General features: G+C 36.3%; 1 protein-coding gene and 1 long non-coding RNA gene across 2 annotated transcripts in view; one reads left to right on the top strand and one right to left on the bottom strand.

Moving 5' to 3' along the window:
• cpne5b (copine Vb) overlaps window positions 1–19,151 on the top strand; it is a 120,017-nt gene that overhangs the window by 47,152 nt on the left and 53,714 nt on the right. Inside the window, exon 7 of the mRNA XM_017496467.3 lies at window positions 15,754–15,817. Within this exon, the coding sequence (XP_017351956.1) occupies window positions 15,754–15,817 (64 nt within the window). The remainder of the gene's footprint in view (window positions 1–15,753; window positions 15,818–19,151) is intronic.
• The window catches only part of LOC128628909 (uncharacterized), a 52,443-nt gene continuing 37,581 nt past the window's right edge, over window positions 4,290–19,151 (bottom strand). The window contains exons 2-3 of the long non-coding RNA XR_008393170.1: window positions 8,576–8,771; window positions 4,290–5,838 (exon numbers count right to left, since the gene is read on the bottom strand). This is a non-coding gene — a long non-coding RNA (uncharacterized LOC128628909). The remainder of the gene's footprint in view (window positions 5,839–8,575; window positions 8,772–19,151) is intronic.

Raw genomic sequence — 19,151 nt, 5'->3', positions numbered from 1 at the left:
AACAAAATTATATTTTTGTTCAAATGTTTAACAAGTTTACATCTCCCCTTCTGATTAAGATATAAATATTCTATAATAACTTCCTTGCCCAGCCTTTATCCAACCTGTTTTCATATCAGTTTAAACTGTTGTGTTATTGATACACTTCTTGGAATTAAGGTTTTGTAGATAAAATGTTAAATAGAGATATACTTTAAAGCCCATATACAGTACATTTGCAGTAGAAACAGATATTTGTTATTTCAGTGAAACTCTGTGTGTATGTGTGTTGTGAGTTTATGTGTTTGTGGCTATAGTGTTTGCCACTGATTAATGTGCAGTACTAACCATTTACTCCAGAGACCAACACACTGAGAACAGGCTAAATTATCCTCGGCCTAGCTGTGCGCCAAAGAGATTTGGCGTGAACATGAAGCTCAGTGTTCCATACCAATGTTCCCTCTGAGAGCACAAACTCCTGCATTTTCATTGCTCTCTCACCTACATGCCACGGGATATAGCAGACGTCTTCAGATTGTCTCAGACTTTGAATGATCCAGAATCGAATGTAGCCCATTTGCCTCAAGGCTTGGTGTGTTAAGCGACCCAGCTGAGGTTGATCAAGCTCTTCTCCTCCTCCTTCGCCCTGCAAAGCCACTGCATCCACAGGCAAGTAGCTTGTCCTCCAGCCTGCATGATGTTGGCCTGTGTCATATCTGACACCGGAATGATGTCAGGTTTTAGAAAAGTATTAACAACATGCTGTGGGAATTTAAGTTGCCTGCCCAAGTCTACTGACAAATAAACTGATAAGATATTTTTTGCAGCGTAGGTGGCTATTTTTTATTTTTTTTTTACTTCATCCTGCTTCTCTCACTGCTCATAATGCTGAACGCCTGTCAGCTGTTTGTGTAAAAGCTTCACATAAGGTTCGGACCTCTTTTTATTCTGTGTAAGTGGTGCCTCGCTGTTCTGTAGTTTCCTGAAATGCCAAAACATTCTCGTGTGTGGTATAGCTTCAGGTTTGTGGTTTCACAATGCTCTTTTTTTCCCTCCTCCATGATTTAATATCTAAGAACACCACCTCACCCCTGCTTTCCTCTTTAACAAAAGCCCCATCTATGCCGTGTTTTCTGTTTCCGCTGCCATTCTCTGCTGCTTATAATTGTGTTGCCTTTAATCTAACAGATTTTAGACAGCGCATTAATTATGAGGCAGTAAGACGGTTTTGATGATAAAAAAAGAGCAACGTGTGGGAGAAGAAAGGCGCCACATGGCATGTCAAAAAGCACTGTGCTGGTGTGTGTGTGTGTGTGTGTGTGTGTGTGTGTGTGTGTGTGTGTGTGTGTGTGTGGGTGGGTGAATGTGGAGGTACAGTGTGACCATGAAAGGGTAGTTGCGTGTAAAACGAAGGTGGGCTTTCACACAATAATTCAATGGAACAGCTTATGAATTTAACACACCGTATGTGCCTGAATTAGTTAATCATTAATAGTGCATCCATAATGATGTTTAAAATAATGAGGCAGTATTTTACAGCTCACATTTTCCAGTGATTGGTCTTTCAATTATTGCTAAGGTGATTTTCTTTCTCATTCCACTCAACATTTAATCAATGAGGCAAAAAAAAAGTACTTGAAAAGTTCTTCAAGGAAAACCCTTAGCTGAAATCTCTTGAAAAGTTCATTCAAGCAGTATTTAGAAATGCAGGGTTTCTAAGAAACTAACACTGTAGCATTCCCTGAAAAAAAAAAATCAATCAATTCACCTCTATTGTTTGGGGTTCTTGTTTGAGAGCATGCATTCAATTTGGACTTTATTTTTGCGTTTCTGTACTGAGATTTTAACGTTAAGAATGAGAATGATATTAATCGTGATCTTGATTAATCCAGGACCCAGGGTTCATCCTGCTTCCTTTCTTTTGCTAATATACATATTACGTTGCTGAATATTAAATTGAGCTTAATGCTTGGTAGAAGTGAATTTTTTTTTTTTTTTTAAACAGTAGCTATGTAATTTCAGTAAGCATGGCTAGAGTGCACTTACTATAACATTGTCTTCAAGAATGATCAAATTACCTCATTGTATCATACAGTTTTAATGAAATCGCCTTTGATTGAACAAAGCTGTGGCTAAGTTTGAGATTTTTTTTCTTTTTTTTGGCTAAATGAAAAAAAAAAAGGCAACTAAAATAATCAGCATGGATTTGTTAGTGTAATATACATGATTGGAGGCTGTAATTACATACGTTTATTCAGCTCTGAAATCATTTGAATTCAACAACTGTGCCACAGGCATCGTAACAGGTTGTAATTTAATGAGTATAATTACCATCTTTTGACCTGAATGTAATTTGGATCAAGCCTTCACTGCTTATACTACCCAAATCCCTTGGTGCTTGGTACAGTTTTTAATCACAAAGCTACAGATTTTGGGGTGTAACTCAGTATTGTTAAGTGTCAGTTATTGCACAATGACTGAATTGCACTTCGCTGAGTCTTCATATGATGTTAATAAATTCAGGCTTAGAGCTCTGGAGTGCGACATCAGAGTCATTTCTTTGGAATAAGGAATGAGGTGATGGAGCTTCTGAGACTATTAATGTTGTGGATATAATGTAGTATAGTCTGAAGGACCAAGATTGTTTTTGAAGCTTAGAAATCCATGTGTGGATATAGATATAAAAAGCAACCCAATAGCCTAAGGAGGATTACTACTTTGGAGCAGGAACAGGGTTAGGGAAAGGTGCTAAAGGCTCACTGAGAAACAGTTTACTATATTTTGAATCTGTTCTAGTCACTTAGGGACTTTCTTGGAAGGCAGGATGATTTACAGCAGACTCAAAACTATTCAGAGTTGTCTGAGATGTCTCTGTATTTACCTGTATTTATCTGTATTTATCAGTAAGCCAACAACAACAACAACAACAAAATGTGACTTTCTATATTTGTGAAAAATGGCCAGGCTTAAAAAATACACACCTAATAAAAGTAACTAAATTTGTATTACTTTTATTATTGAACAGCCTCTGTAGATTGTAGATCTATAAATAGCAGAACTAACAAACACTTCACAAATAATGTTTATTGCTGACAACAATTCTCTTTGAAAAATGTAAAAAACATAAAAAATAAGTTAGCTCTATACTAGAATATGTATATGTCTATACATAGATATACTGTACAAAAATATAGTACAAACAGCTAAATCCTTTTTTCTATAGAATTAAGGATTCACATATTGCACAGTACATTTTCTATGAATCATATGAAATGATAACACATTTAACTCAGTAATAAGCTGGAGTTTAAGGGGTTAATGCTTCAAATTTGAGGAATTTGAAATTTGAGTTGAGAGTGTTACTCTGATCAAAGAAATGCGTCTAATATCAAGACCATCCATTAATAATGCAGATTTCGTCTTTAACATGTCAATGGAACATGGAATATTCCACATTTTTCACCGGGGTGAATGTGCTTGTAACAGGGTTGAGTGAATGTTGTGTGGGACACTACAACGCACATTTTTCATATACTATAATAGATGTCTCATAGGAAATAATGTTGAATCATGAGATATTAAATGGATTCACACATTATTGCAAAAATAATATGATGTTTGAAGTATTTTAATGATTATATTTTAAGGTAAAATCTAATTATCGATAAGTGGGTTTGGATGTTTATTATCTACAACATGAACACATGTTATTAAGGACACTTTACCTATGTTTAAAATGTTAGTAATATTTTACTGAAGTTGTTTAGAAGGCTACATGACACTTACATAAGCCTGTCATGGCAATTATGATTTTTCTTGATTCATCCCTTCAAAATAGTGCATAAATGTATGTAATATGCGAATAAGGTGCTGTATCCACTAAAATACTTGCCGGATCCAATCTGGGAGGTTCTGATACAAACAGAGCCAGCCTTACTTGACAAGCAATGTCACATCATCAGCTTTACTTCACTCAGTCGGTCGTCATAAGGTGCTATGTCATTTCACCCCAGAAAGTGTCGTGACTCAACCAAATATCACCAAAAATCTGTCATTTGAAAAAGAGCAGCCTGTGTGACAGCTGATGCTTATTGAAATGAGGTCTGTGTAGGTTTATATCAGTTGTTATGAAACGCTTATATTAGTGTCATATAGCCTTCTGAATAGGGTCCCTCAGTAAAGTGTTACCAAATGTCTTTTACATATATAATCATAAATGTACTATCAGTGGGATATCAATGGCACCCCAATCGTGGAATCAACCTTTCAAATGATTTTATTTAGTGAAAATGTTGCATGTTCTTGCAGCTGTTTAAACGTTAGGTGTGGCACACTTGTTGCTTAAAATGCATTACATGACAATAGGCTGAGAGAAAACCATTCAGTTGTGTCATAAGTCATTTCAGTGAGATGGACAGAAAGACCAAGCCTCATTGGAAATGAGGTGTCTGAATTGAGTTTCAAATGGAGAAGGTAATATCCGTTGGAGTCCTATTCTACCTCAACACGCATTTCCCATTTCCCAACTGCTTAAACAGTGGGGCGAAGAAGCTCAATCTTTCTTTAAGTATGTGTTGAGTATGATGCTGATCATTTTCAGATTTCCCCTGATGTTAATGCCTCAGAATGAGACTCCATTTCAATGTGATTACACTATACTTTCACAAATTATGATACATTATGATCAAATATTATGAGTCTTTAACCATTGTCATTATGCTAGTCAATAAGCATTTACAACAGTTAATTCATATTTTATCTCCAGCTCAAACATTGATTACATGAAACTGCACACCATACTATTGATTATTTTCCTATAACAGCACACGTCATTGTGTTTTATTCCTTACTTACTCTATGTATACCATGCATTATAATAGAATAAATTTATTATGCATTCTAAATATTGGAATTTTTCCCCCTGTTGTAAAGTATACTGCACTGCAAGAGTGCAGTGTGTCCATGCCTTTAAGCTTAGCTACTGCTTTCTCACGGCTTCTTTATTTTCTGTTTTTTCTTCTTATTTTTTTCTGGTTTCCTTCTCTTTTCTATTTCAGTTCAGAGAGACAATTACCCAGTCTCATAGAGACAAAACTATTTTTAGTGATCACCTAGATAACAGTGAGACAATCTGAGGTTTGTTGCTATGTTTTACATTCAGAAGAACACAAATATAGCAGAAAAGTGAATTTATATCAGTGGCTTTTTGAACAGCTCTGGATTTATAAGGAATGTTTTTTTAAAAGTTATTTTTATTTTTTTTATTTTGCTTTTTAGCTAAAGAATAATAGGACATGAAAGTAAAGGCAGTAAAGATAAATGCTAATATTTCCTGGGAAGCAGATGTTATTTGTGGAGTTAAGACTCATGTTCACTATTTAGCTATTGTATTTTAAATACCCAGTATAACCAGTATATCAGACACATGCTTGATCCACTTGATGTCAGATGTGTGTAGAGACATAAGAATATATAAGAAGTTGAGTTATTTAGTCATTTCTATTTAACTGGCTTATTTTCAGGTCTAAATACAGATCTGAGCATAAACATTTTAATATGTATGGAATAATACACAATGAGCCATGCTGTTATAGAAAAAGAAATGGATTGTTTCTCTGTTCTCTGTTGTTCCTGAAATATACAACAGCACGTTTGCCTTATGCCTCCAGGGTTGGGGGATCGAATGCTTTCCACATGCTTTAGGGGCTCCCTCTGGGTACTCAGGTTTCCTCCCCCAGTCCAAAGACATGCATTGTAGGCTGATTAGTATTTCCAAATTCTCTGTATTGTGTGCAGTTGTGGCCTGCTATGGGCTGCCCCCCCATACAGGTTGTCCCCCGAGTTCCCTGGGAAGGATACCTGCATAGGATAAGTGGTACAGAAAATATATGGATGGATGAATTGTCACAATTTTTAACAATTTATAGTTACTTTTAACATTGTGGAATGTCCTCCAGTTATCAGTTATGTTGTAGCAGCTATAAACAGTCGTTCCCTCACCAGTCTCTCTTTTTTCTTTTCTTGAAGTTAATACGACTACAGCTTATTATTACCAAGAAAACAAAAAGAGCAACATACTGTACTCTGTCTGGAAGATTCAAGAATTCAACTGAGCGGCGGTATTATTATTATTATTATTATTATTATTATTATTATTATTATTATTATTATCATTATTATTATTATTATTACTACTACTACTACTACTACTACTACAACCCCAATTCCAAAAAAGTTGGGACGCTGATTAAAATGTAAATAAAAACTGAACGCAATGATTTGCAAATCTCATAAACCCATGTGTTATTCACAATAGAACATAGAAAACATATCAAATGTTTAAACTGAGGAAATGAACAATTTTAAGGAAAAAATAAGGTAATTTTGACTTAGATGGCAGCAACACATCTCAAAAAACTAGGGACGGGGCAACAAAAGGCTGGAAAACTAAGTGTTACTAAAAAGAAACAGCTGGAGGAACATTTTGCAACTAATTAGGTTAATTGGCAACAGGTCAGTTACATGATTTGTTTTATTTGCATGACTTGTGTGCATCAAATTCAAAATTACCTTATTTTTTCCTTAAAAGGGAACATTTCCTGTTTATACATTTGATATGTTTTCTCTGTTCTATTGTGAATAACATGGGTTTATGAGATTTGCAAATCATTGCTTCCTGTTTTTATTTACATTTTATACAGTGTCCCAACTTTTTTGGAATTGGGGTTGTACTACTACTACTACTACTACTAATCATAACAGTAATCATAATAATAATATTGGGTTGGAGACATTGAGCCAATCACAGTTTAATTTTAGTTTAGTTTTAGTATTTGATTAACATTAATTATTTACATAAGGGGTCATATAAGATTTTGGACATTTCACAGTTTTAGATGACTGGATTTTTATATGACTGGAGACATTTATGACTTTTGTGCTATAGAAATAAAACACAATCACAGCATAAAAGATACAGGCCAAAATGTGACCTTTTAGTGTTGGGAATCTTCATGGATCATTTACTTGGCCTCCCATGTCTTATCGCCTTCCATATGGTTACAGTATTTTCCATTTGATAGCTTCCCTCCTGCATAGGCTGATAGAGGAAAAGGAAGCGCTTATGACAGGCTTGCCAACACACCAGCTGTTTTGATGATACTTGCCTGGAGAGGCTGGTCTCCCCTTCGGTCGCCCTTAAGCCATTAGCTTTGTGGGTAGGGATAAAAAAAAAAAAAAAACCTTGATAAGAATGCTGCCTCTCCCCCCACTCAGTATGTTCTTCTCTCTCAGGTCTCATTTAACTGCACGTTTACCCATCATGCCTCAGTTACATAATGAAAGATATGAGTTCCATCACTCACCAGCTCTGGAGTGTCTTAGTAGCTTTGAAATAGACTGGCAGAATGGCAGCATTTCTATTCTAACATGCACTGAATAATTATTTGATCAGTTGTTTCAGATCGGTTTTTCTTTGTAAGAAAAAAAACCCTGTATTTGTGTGCACTAAACAAGAAATATTTCTTCAGGATTACCACATCCCAGGAGAGAGAGGCAGAGCGAGAGGAATATAAAATAACCATAAACTACACGAGTCCCAGTGCTGCAGAACTACAGCCCAGCTTAGAAAGAGTAATGGCCGTGTATGTAATTACTGTTGGGGGTCGTGTTTTTCTTTGCCCCTGAATCACGCTCTCTTTTTTTTTTCCTTTTTACCCTAAATGCTCCTGTGATGAATTAGTAAGTCTAAAATGACTCAACCCATCTCTCTAGGCTAGAAGTAGAGATGGAAAGGCGTATGTGGAAAGATGGAAAGATGAAACAATCACTCAATATAATGTCAATTTTAAAAAAAATCTATAAATAAAAATCATAACACCTTACAATTTAAAGAGGATTATATTATTATATCATTTAAAATGATATTTAAGAGTCTGGTACAGGTGTTCAATTGAAAGTACTGAGTGCTAGAATATTTTAAGACAGACGTAAGAGGATCATGTGTTAACAGTTCATCAAAACAATACCGAATATTTTTTTTCTGATTATTTGTGGCTTGTTTGTGCTTTTGCTTAGTAAACATTTATTGCATTTTAAAAAGGTACACTGAACCTATATTTACAGAAAAGAACACTTTTTTTCAGTATTCCCGCCTCCCCCAAATCACCACCCATTTTAATAGGAACATTTATGCAGTTATCTAAGCAGCCAATTATGTGGAAGCAGAATAGTGCAAAAACTCATGCAGGTGCAGTTAAAGTTCGCATCAGACACCAGAATGGGGGTGGGGGGGGAGGGGGGGGAGGGATGTGATCTCAGTGACTTTACCGGTGGCATGGTTGTTCGTGCCAGGTGGGCTGATTTGAGTTTGTCAGAAACGGCTGATCTCCTGGCATTTTCACACAGAACAGTCTCTAGAGTTTACACAGAATGGTGCCAAAAAACAAAAAACATCCTGTGAGAGGAGGGTCTGCAGGCTGAAACACCTTGTTGATGAGAGAGATGAGCTGACAGGAAGTCTTATATTAACTGAAATAAGCACTCTTTACAAGCATGGTGAGCAGAAAAGCATCTCAGAATGATCAACACGTCATACCTTGAGGTGGATGGGTTAAACTGGACTATCCAGTTTCAGTCTGTGCCCATGACAGCCTCAGATTCCTGTTGTTGGCTGACAGTAGTGGAACCTGATGTGGTCTTCTGCTGTAGTAGCCCATCCACCTCAAGGATTGATGTTTCCTGCATGCATTGACCACACTTCACTTCTCTCAGGGGAATCCTGGATGGTTCACCTTTGGTGTAATATACATAAAAGATGCATTTTTTAGGATTTGTATTTAGGGTTCTGATTTTTATTCATCTCAAACCATTACCCATAATGTTTAATTATATATATATATATTTTTAAAGGCAATTCTTATCCCTAGCAAGTTCAAAACAAATAAAAACTTTGCCAGAAATGTGCATTCACTTATTTGATGTAATATGTATGTAATTAGTATATGTAAATAGATAAGTACTAGACCTCAGGTATTCAAGTATAAGACCTCAATAATGAAATAATGGAATAGATTTCCATCACTGTAAGAACATTTAAAAAAAATGATGGACCAGGCTGTGCTTCGTGCCTTGACCCCACTTTGAGATGATCATATACGATTCAGATTTGTTGCCATATCTCTACATCACCATGCTATAAGTTAGAAAAAACACTGAAATTGTTTGTACTGAATGAATCATTTAATGACAACACATGGCACTGTTTAGAAGTTATTTAGAAGTAGGATGCAGGCGTGCGCTTAAGACGGTCGGAGTTGAAACACAGGTTAAGAAGAAGACATGAGAAGAACATTTTCCTTATGGTGAATGATACAAATCTGAGCTTGCCCAAAAGAAAATCTGTGTTGCTTTCAGCAGCAGTATGACAAGCCAGATGGATGATGTCTCTTTCCCACAGCTTCACAGAGCCATCATCTGCCTAATAGGCAACACTAAAATAACACAATTTGTGGCCAAATATCTTCGAATAACAGCTAGAACAGATGCTCAGCTCGATCCTCACTTGCGTTTCAAATGATATGCTCGGTAAATGGTTAATGTAAACACTACATCATGGCATAATGATAAAGCAAAATCTCGCTTTACATTCAGCAAACACGATGTGAAAAGTGTCCCTTTGTTAAATAAAGAAAAAGGATTAAGAACACATGAAAGGAGGAAGATGAAAGACCTTATTTCCAGCTGAGGAAAGAAAGCAGCTTACCAGGAAAATTATGAATTATTTTGCATAAAAGCAACAACATTTTGTTTTATTCATCATGTGTCGTAGCACGTGATGCAATGTATAAACAGAGTACACAGGCTACTGCCAGAAGCACAACACAAGAACAAAGACAACTGAAGTAAAGCAGGTTGAGATTTAGACGCCATTTATGGAGGTGTTTCTCTCCTTTTTTTTTTTGCTCTTTTGAGACCTCATTGAAAGCAGATTCTCGAGTAACTTAATTCCCTGATAGCTCATTAATCTCCCAGTTCAAATTCCTCTAATGTTGCTCTGTGCCTCTTCGTCTCCTTTCTAAATGACTTTATGAAGTCTCTGTATCTCACCCCACTAATTATGGAAGAAAAGTTGTTCCTTTCTCACCACTTCTTTCAAAACAAGATTGCTCTTTGCTTACTCATTTTCAGCACCAATACAATTAATTATGCTACGTGTTCTGGCACAAACAGTCACTAGTGAATCATTCAGTGAAAGCACTAAATGTTTGTAGTGTCTCATTCACGTTTACAGCACGACCGTTTCAAAGAGCAACGATAGAGGGACAGTTTTTATACAGTTCAGTTTATATGTATTATGACCACCTGTAAATATAGCCTGTGATTTTTACAGCCATTACCGAGGCTTCGGAACGTACACGCTGGCTAATCCAATCATGTCAGTGCATCATGAGTGCGCATCAATGCAAATCATTTGGCAACCAGCCATGAAATTAGGTGCATGCAGATAGGTGTCCTCCTGAGCTCTGGGAGCAGCGTGCTGTAATAATCAGCCTGGCAAAACACAGCACAGCCATTTTATTGTTTTTGGAAATATGTTTGTTTAGAGCAACAGGAGCAGCTTGGAGGGCATGAGACATTGGTACTGTATTGATGTTCTGGTTCTAGTCACTTTTTGTTGTTGTCACACATTGGGAAATTGTGGGATGGTTCACAGCATGCACAGAAAGTCAAACCACTCATCTCTTAACTCTAACAGTGCAAAAGAGCCTAAGGATGTATATTCAGAGAATTCACAGAATTACAGCTTTGGGCTTTGTATGTGAAACCTTGCTAATCAAATAGAAATACTACAGGTCCTTTTGTAATTAATTAATAGAGCTATTTGTTCACAAAATCCTACACTGGTCATGTGTAATTATATACGTAGAGACGGATATTATACGTAGGACTGATATTACTGTATTAGTTGACTTAGATGCAAGTAGCGAGGATCGGTATTTAGACCTCAGATAACTCAGTAACTACATACTTAAGCTCTCTTCCTAGGTTTTATGAGAGTTGTGCACACACAGAGTTGTCCAGAGTTTGACCACAAGAGAGACATATCTCAGTTATGAGTGATTTTAAACCTGCTCTTTTTTTCTCCATTATATTGGCTTGAGCGAGGAGCAGAATTAATCCAGTATCGCTGCCTGACTGTTTGATATAACCACAATATGTCAGACTGAAATGAAATTATGAATTGAAATTAATTAGGTATGAAATTCATACTATCACGTTTAGTTTTTGTTGTTTTCGCACACACATTGGAGGAGACAACATCTTAATTTGAGACACTGCATATCTCAAGGACCAAATTATTTATGCATAGATTTATGAATTAATTAAAAGTAAGCTGTAAGCATAGCAGATGCTTACTAGGTCAGCTTATCCTTCAAACCATTGGCATGCTTTCTTTACAGGAGTGCGCATCAAATTGGCAGCATTTTATTAATTTGACAACTTAAAATAGTGAATTAAAAGCGTGATAAAATACCCTACAATGTGCATACGCAGTATGATTTCATGACCCTGCGTTAGTATCTCCTGACCATGTTAATTTGTGAACACAATTAACGATATTAAAAGTAATAACATAATAGGATGTCTTGGATCAACTGCTGTTTTAAATCACAAAATGAGGAGGGAAGCCCTCTACTGAAAATCCCGTCTCAGACACATCTATACTCTAGCAACTTTGGAGACATGAACGGCACACAGGTGATTTGCATAATCTGAATGGGGGGCCCAGAAAATCACTTTAAGCACATGTGTAACCCGTGCAACTTTGCCTGCATAAAATGTGATGCAACTTTTGGACATAAGTCTCCGTCTCTGAAGATGGCCCTGTACATCAGCTAATCACTATCTGAAATCTGTAGGAAAATGGTACATTCCCTCATTACATCCATATTTTCAGGCTGTACTGTAGCGTTCACAAGCTGCTTATAACATCATCCGTCTCTTAAATCTCTTAAATTTGTTTCTTTCATTGCCAGTATTCTGCTTTATATGCAGTCTTTAGCGACTGCCCACCCTGGTGAGTTTGATAAAGTTGCTCTCATTTTGTGCCTTTTGTGCTTTCGTGATTGGAGCCAAGCCTGCTGTGCAGCTGTATTAACAACAGCAAGCTTGTCATGTCAGGTAGTGGGGGGTAGTGGGGGGTGGGGAGATCCAGCATGCCTCAGCCTTCAGCGATATACAACACAGGTGTGACAGGAGACAGGACAGGAAAAGTGTGGTGGTAAAAACCTGCTTGTGGGTTTATAGAAGCGTATTAATACTATGAATTATAGCCTAGGGTAACCTTTAAGCTATTTGAGTCAAGCCTGATAGTCTTCATCTACCTGAGACTTGACATTAATTACATACAAAATTCACAGCACTAGATATAAAAATTTCCATTAATTTAATTATATTTGCACATACATATTTAGTGAGCTGAGAGGGATCTGGCATTTTATGATTTCTCTCAGCTATACAATATTTCACTTACAAGTGGTATTTATAGGGTCACATGACACATACATATGATACTTGGTGTGTGTGTGTATATATATATATATATATATATATATATATATATATATATATATATATATATATATATATATTCACACATTATTTATTGAACGTTATGACACTTTCTGGGCTGTTTGGGTTTCATGACAACTGACAAGTGTATTTTGGAAAAGTTGTCACTGTTAGCTTGGTATTCTAGACTGCTCATGTAATTGCTTAGTTCTAGTCTAATTACAACCTTAATGTTCCATAACCTTGCACAGTCTGAGATATAATAACATAGAATAGACAGGAAGAGTAGTAAAGTCACAGAAGAATGATTTGTAATAGTGTTCATTCTGGAGAGATGATACATTCAGTAGAATATTAGATAGAAATATTAGACATAGTATACACAGTGTGTTCAGGTAATCAGCAGATGATATGAATGTACAGTACAGCTCTGCTCCAGAGTGCCAATAACAAACTTAAGGAACATAACTTGAGTGTTCTATAAAAATTCAATACAATTTTTTTTTAGTGAACAGGATAGTGCTGCTGGTTCTGAGGTATTGCTTGCTTTCCACAGTTAAAAAACTGAGATGAAATAAAAACTGCACACAACTGCATGCACTCCTGGGTCCCAGGAAAATATGGAGCCCTGTTATTTTCCAAATATTAAATGTGACTTGAAATTTGTAGAAATGTCCATGGTTTTAATTAAACAATCACATGCAAACTGATGTGTGTGTCATCTGCTTCTCGTTCCTTAATCTGCTAAATTGGCATACCAATGAAGATGTTAATGTTGATTCATGTTCGTATCAATGAACATGTTAATCCACAGTCTTGGCCAGGAAAACAAAACCTGTTCCTGGTTCTCAGTTATTTTTTGTTGTTTTTTGTTGGATATAGTAATATCACATGAATTAAAGAAGATGTCACATTTAAATTCACTGGGGAATCTGTGTGACATTTCTGTTACCATTATTTAGCCTTGCTCTGTTTAACTACCACATACATCATGAGAGGGTAGAGCTATAAATCAGAACAATAAAAATGCCATCACTGTTAGAGAATTTTGGGTTTGTCAAGAATCTCTAAAAAAAAAATATCCTATAGTTCAAAAGACTTATTGTGTTTACCCTTCTCCAGCTTTTTCTAGAATTGGATTTGGTGAAGGATGTCAGACCATCAAGGATGTGCGGTCTTTTGAAGAGTTGTCCTGCAGAGGTTAGGGTTATAATGAAGATCGAGACCTTCTAGACTGGCCATTTCACCTATTTTTGGCATGTTAGTAGTGAGCAGTGGCTGGTTTCGGTTTTGTCAAAATGTGATGGCAACTGGTGGCCAGCTGTGGTAGAGCGAGCTTGACCTTTTTTGAGCCAATCATTTGAGAGCCACTTATCGATCTTCCTGGTCTCTGTATTCGTCCTTTGGGACCACTGCCTCAGAGGACACAAAAACCATTGGCAGTCCATCAGCGGTATTGTCACACCAATGCAACACTATTGGAAAGCGGGAGAGACATTTTAATGGTCAAAACACAGCAGGACATTTCCATTGTAACATAAAACCATTGTGTCTTTCACTAGAGCCTGCAAGGTGAGAAAACAGTATTTTTTTCAAAGAGCGAAATTTCTCAGAATAATATCAACAATGCATAGGGAAAAAAAGTTGTGCGTTTTCTTCTATAGAGTTTGTTTTGCTACACTTCAAGTGCATAAGATTAGTCGGCAAATAGTGTAACAATCCGTGTAACATTGAATTGAATAGCCACATTTGGGCATTTGCTGGAACACTGAGATTTGTTTGATTAAAAATAACATTGAACTCGTTATGTGAAAAAGTTACTTTTTGACAAAATGTAGCAGTGTAGCATTTTGTCAAAAAGTAACTTGTTACTGAAAAGGCTACATTATTTTCAAAACAGCTCCTTGTGCTACTACTTGTAGCTAGCTACTTCCCAACACTGCTTATATGCTAACCATATATGTATGGAAGTGACCATCATTATGTGTCTTGAGGTATGGATTGTAAAAGATAAACTGTTTCTCAAATCCTATGCTTTTACAGAAACTCTTTACTTCAGGATTTTACATACAGACAAGAATGAGCAGTATGACTACATCTCTACTTTGAGAATGTCTTTACATCAAATTCAGTACAGGTTTTTACTGACACAGACCATTATATCTTACGAATATCTCAGTAGGCTTGACCTTTACCTGACACACCGCTTATAAGCCCGGCTTGTAGTGTTTAAGGTTTTTATATCCAGCTTTTATATTGTGACCTTTTCTAAGGGACTGGGACAAAACATTTCATCATTGTGTCATTGCATCCACTCTGGTTTGGCATAGCAAGAGGACCTTTTCCATACAACAAGCCTTTCATCGTAAGGACATGTTTCATGTTTCATGTTTCGTTTGAAGAAGTGTGCTGATAACCAACACTGATTTTCTGATAACCAGCTTTGGGAAATGAAATCAAATGTTTTAGTCTTTTACTTCGTTTTTTGTTTGTCTTAAATTTGGAGACAAATGGCTGCTGCATGGTGATGTTTGGAGATGTTCAAACCTCTCAGTTAGGTGCCAGCAAGGTTTTATACTGTATTCTCTCATATTAAAACAAAGTCTCTGCCAAAACAGATTTGGATTGGTGGTTCGGCATGGGCATGACCAACATGGTTCCACAGAGCCTGCATCTGCCTTTATTTCTGCTGGAGGCTCCCAGTGGGAAACTTAGCCATCTGGAGGAAAGCAATGCTAATGAAATTGTTGTGCAACTCGAGCAGGGATTGGCAAGATTTGTTGACTCTGGAGGACAGTGTGTGCAAACCGCTGGGCAAGTGTTATATACTATAAAAACTCAGCTGCACGGTTTGTGGCTTTTATTGTCAGCTATCTTCCTGCCTTCAGTCACTTCTTATCCTTTTTCTAATTAGTCTGAGCGCATATGGAAAAAGACTTTCATGAGTCTCACAAATGTATAACAGGTGGTAAAATAACTTCAGATAGCGTATCATTTCAGGGTGGCAATAAAGAGAAACATGAAGCCATGTTGTATCTGATTTGTTCTTCAGATATTTTCTGGGAATACAGAAGGCTTTGTGTGCATTTGGAAGTTGATTTTAATCCTCACTACTGGACACCTAGCACAGTCTTGCTGTTACATCTGTTTAATTCTCACTTTGTAAGAGTTAACACTCTGCCTTGATTGCATTGATTGCAGGGGGATCCCTGGGAAGAAGTGTGGAACCATCATCCTGTCAGCAGAGGAGCTTGGAAACTGCAGGGTATGTATACCAGTGTGCTTTTTATTTACAAACATTGTCAAATGTATTAATCAAGGTGTCACTATATAGATCTATGTACAGTGGGGGAAATAAGTATTGAATGCGTCAACATTTTTTTGAGTAAATATATTTGCAATGAGGCTATTCACATGAAATTTTCAGCAGACTTCGGTACTAACTCAAGAAATCCACACATATAAAGCAATCCAAACATTAAAGTCCGGTCAAGTTCAAGTCAGGTGATTGACTGGGCCATTCTAACGCCTTGATTTTTTTCTCTGAAACCAATTGAAAGTGTCCTTTTCTATATGTTTTGGATCGTTGTCCTTCTGGAAGGTTCACCCACATCTCATCTTCATCATCCTGGTGGATGGCAGCAGATTCTTCTCAAGAATCTCCCAGTAAAGGACTCCATTCATTGTTCCTTCAATTATATGAAGTCTGCCATAACTAAAAGTAATTAAAGGTAACTAAAAGTATTTTTCATAGACGATCAATTTACTAACCCAGCTGATATTAATTTGCACAGATAGGAGGTATAATTACTTACGGATTTCAGCTGGTTCTTTGCCTTATCTTGCCTTGGAGAACTGCTTTTTCTTAGAGTGTTCAGTACTTTTTTCCTGTGTCATTCTACTTTATTAAACATAACTTTATTTATGGACTTTAATGTTGTGAATTCTTTATATTTACGGATTTCTTGAGTTAATACTGATGTCTGGTGAAAATTTCATGTGAATAACCTCACCGGAAATATATTTACTGGAAAAAATGTTGATGCATTCAGTACTTAGTTCCCCCACTGTATATTGTATATAGTGTATGTTTGTACTCCTACAAGTGCTTAAATAAAGTACTAGTACACCACTAATGTGCACTGACTTCCAGATTCATGAGAGGACCTCAGGCTCTTTCTAGAGTAATTATAGGTTTTTACTTCTTTATTAATCTTTATAATTAATGTGACTTTCACTGGCATCCAAGATTTATGTTGTAATTAAATTGTGAGCTGACAGGTTTTCATCGACAGGTTGGTCTGTTTTCACTTTGGGTAATGATTTCCTACATTTCTCATCTCATTAGATTGTAATTTGTGGTTCACTGCTAGGATTGTTGTTTAATTACCACAAAAACAGCCTACACTTTGGATTATATACACTATGGATAATAATTTTGATAAGTTACCTCCCTTCCTTCTTCTTTTTTATTTTTGTTGTTACACATTCATAGTAAGGTTCCATTTAAACTCAGTAGCCTCTTCTAAGAGCAACAAAATAGAAAATCTACAGAACACAGCATACTTTCACATAAATGAACCCTAAGTACTTCTCTGGGTGTAAATATATGCTGTCAGTGGTCAGTTTATTATGTACGCCCATGTTATAGCTGTACGTTTGCCATTTTATCAAGTACATCTACCACGTAAGTGCACTTTGTCAGTATTTTTAAATTCCTCAATGTCAGTGCTGGGTTAGGAAACAGTTTGCCAACCAAAAATGTCCAGCCAACAGTTGTGTTACAGTCAGAAACTGACACTACTGAGGGGCTAGAAAATGATTAACACACTATGCATAGAACAAGAAAGATGAGTTATAGTCTCTAATTGTACACAACATAGGCTAACAAGCTGCAAAAAATTAAATCTTGGCAAATGAAAATATCTTCAAAGTCAAAGTAATCTAGTATTTCTTATAATAAGTGCACAATAAAGAAATCAAATCTAAGATTATTAAACATATTTCTAAATATTATTTCAAGCTTTAAATGTTCTTATTCTTTTGGCAGATAATTTTCCTTCTTTCTAGAAATAAATGCTTAAAATTAGCAAAACTATCTGCCAATAGAATAAGACTATTTGAAACTTGAAATGAGTAACAATATCTAGAACTAAGTTAGATAATCTTATATCTTGTATTTGGTTTATTGTAGTCTATGATATACACAACAATTTAGTGTAAGACATACTGTATTGCAAAGATTGGAAGATGAATTATGGAGTGAATAATATCCATGCATGACAAATACAAGTGCACCACAGTGACCTAGTTTCCTACGCAGAGGCTGAGAAAGAGAAGAAATGCCCAAAATTGTGGGCTAGTTTCAGATCTTTTGTGTAGTTTATGAGGTATATTTGGGCTGGAATTTTTTTTGCTAAAACCTGGCAATCCCTTCTTAATGGGTTAGGAACACACTTGCTACATCAAACAAAGTTGAACAAAGGTTAAACCACTTTAAACAAGCTGCCTGACTGCATATTTTCGATTCTCAACTGCCTATTACAGAGTACTCTAAAAATTCATTAAATAGAAACCTATAGCATACGGCAAGTGTGATATCCTCACAACTTCATTTAATTTGAGGCTGTGTCATAGTTAATGTCATCCTGCCTCACCAATACCTATGGAAATCGATCCATGAAAACGACTATACAAAACAAGACTGGACAATGAAATGTCTATAAAGATTTTAATATAAGTGACTAATTCCTTGTCATACAGTTCACATGCATCATTTGAATGACCAAGTAAATTTGAAAACCTTGTGAATTTCAGGTTAATTCGATTATGTTACTTCTGAGAACAATCACAATCTAAATTAAATCACAAATTTATTTAGAGAGGTTAGTGGTGCGGTTAAAGCCTCCGTTTCTCTTTGAGCTGCTCTATGATATGAGGACAGGCGCCGGACATCATTCCTTTGAAACACATTACAATATCAAAAGGATTTCTACTGCCTGCCCGGTTTGTAGATCAATAAGCGAGCTCATTTGTAGTTTTTTATTCTCTGCACTGCTCATCTTTTACACACAAAAGCTCTCAGTCCATCTTAGGAACAAGGAGCTATCAAACAAATCACGTCGACTAGTTATACGGCTTCTCCTGATCCCTCACCTGTGGCATAGAAACCTCAATGGTACACAGAATATTCATCCCCCAGTTAGATCCACATGAAAGACACTAGTGTAATTGGGTTTAGAAATGGAACACCGGTACCTGTTATATAAGGAATAAAACATGGCAATGCTGTTATAGGAAAATAATTAGTGATGGCGTGTTGAGATGTGGCTCGATGTGAAGAGGACTTACTGTTACCACACCAGAGTTGATTATTTTCCAATAACAGCACATCCTAAAGTGTTTTATTCCCCTTACACAACTTATAATGAAATAACAACACATCTTAGCTCCTTTTAAGCATTTATATTAACATTTAATGTTGAGAAAGTTCCAAACAACTCACCAGCCTCTTTTTTCTCTCTCCTGAAGTTAATAAGACAAAAGGCATAGCTTGTTGTGTTATGAAGAAACTGGCCAGTGCATAGTTTTCGGTGTCT

This window comes from Ictalurus punctatus, chromosome 21, assembly GCF_001660625.3.
Source record: "Ictalurus punctatus breed USDA103 chromosome 21, Coco_2.0, whole genome shotgun sequence".
Classification (NCBI taxonomy): Eukaryota; Metazoa; Chordata; class Actinopteri; order Siluriformes; family Ictaluridae; genus Ictalurus; species Ictalurus punctatus.
The sequence above is the reverse complement of the archived record's forward strand: the minus strand, read 5'-3'. Positions and strand labels throughout refer to the sequence as shown.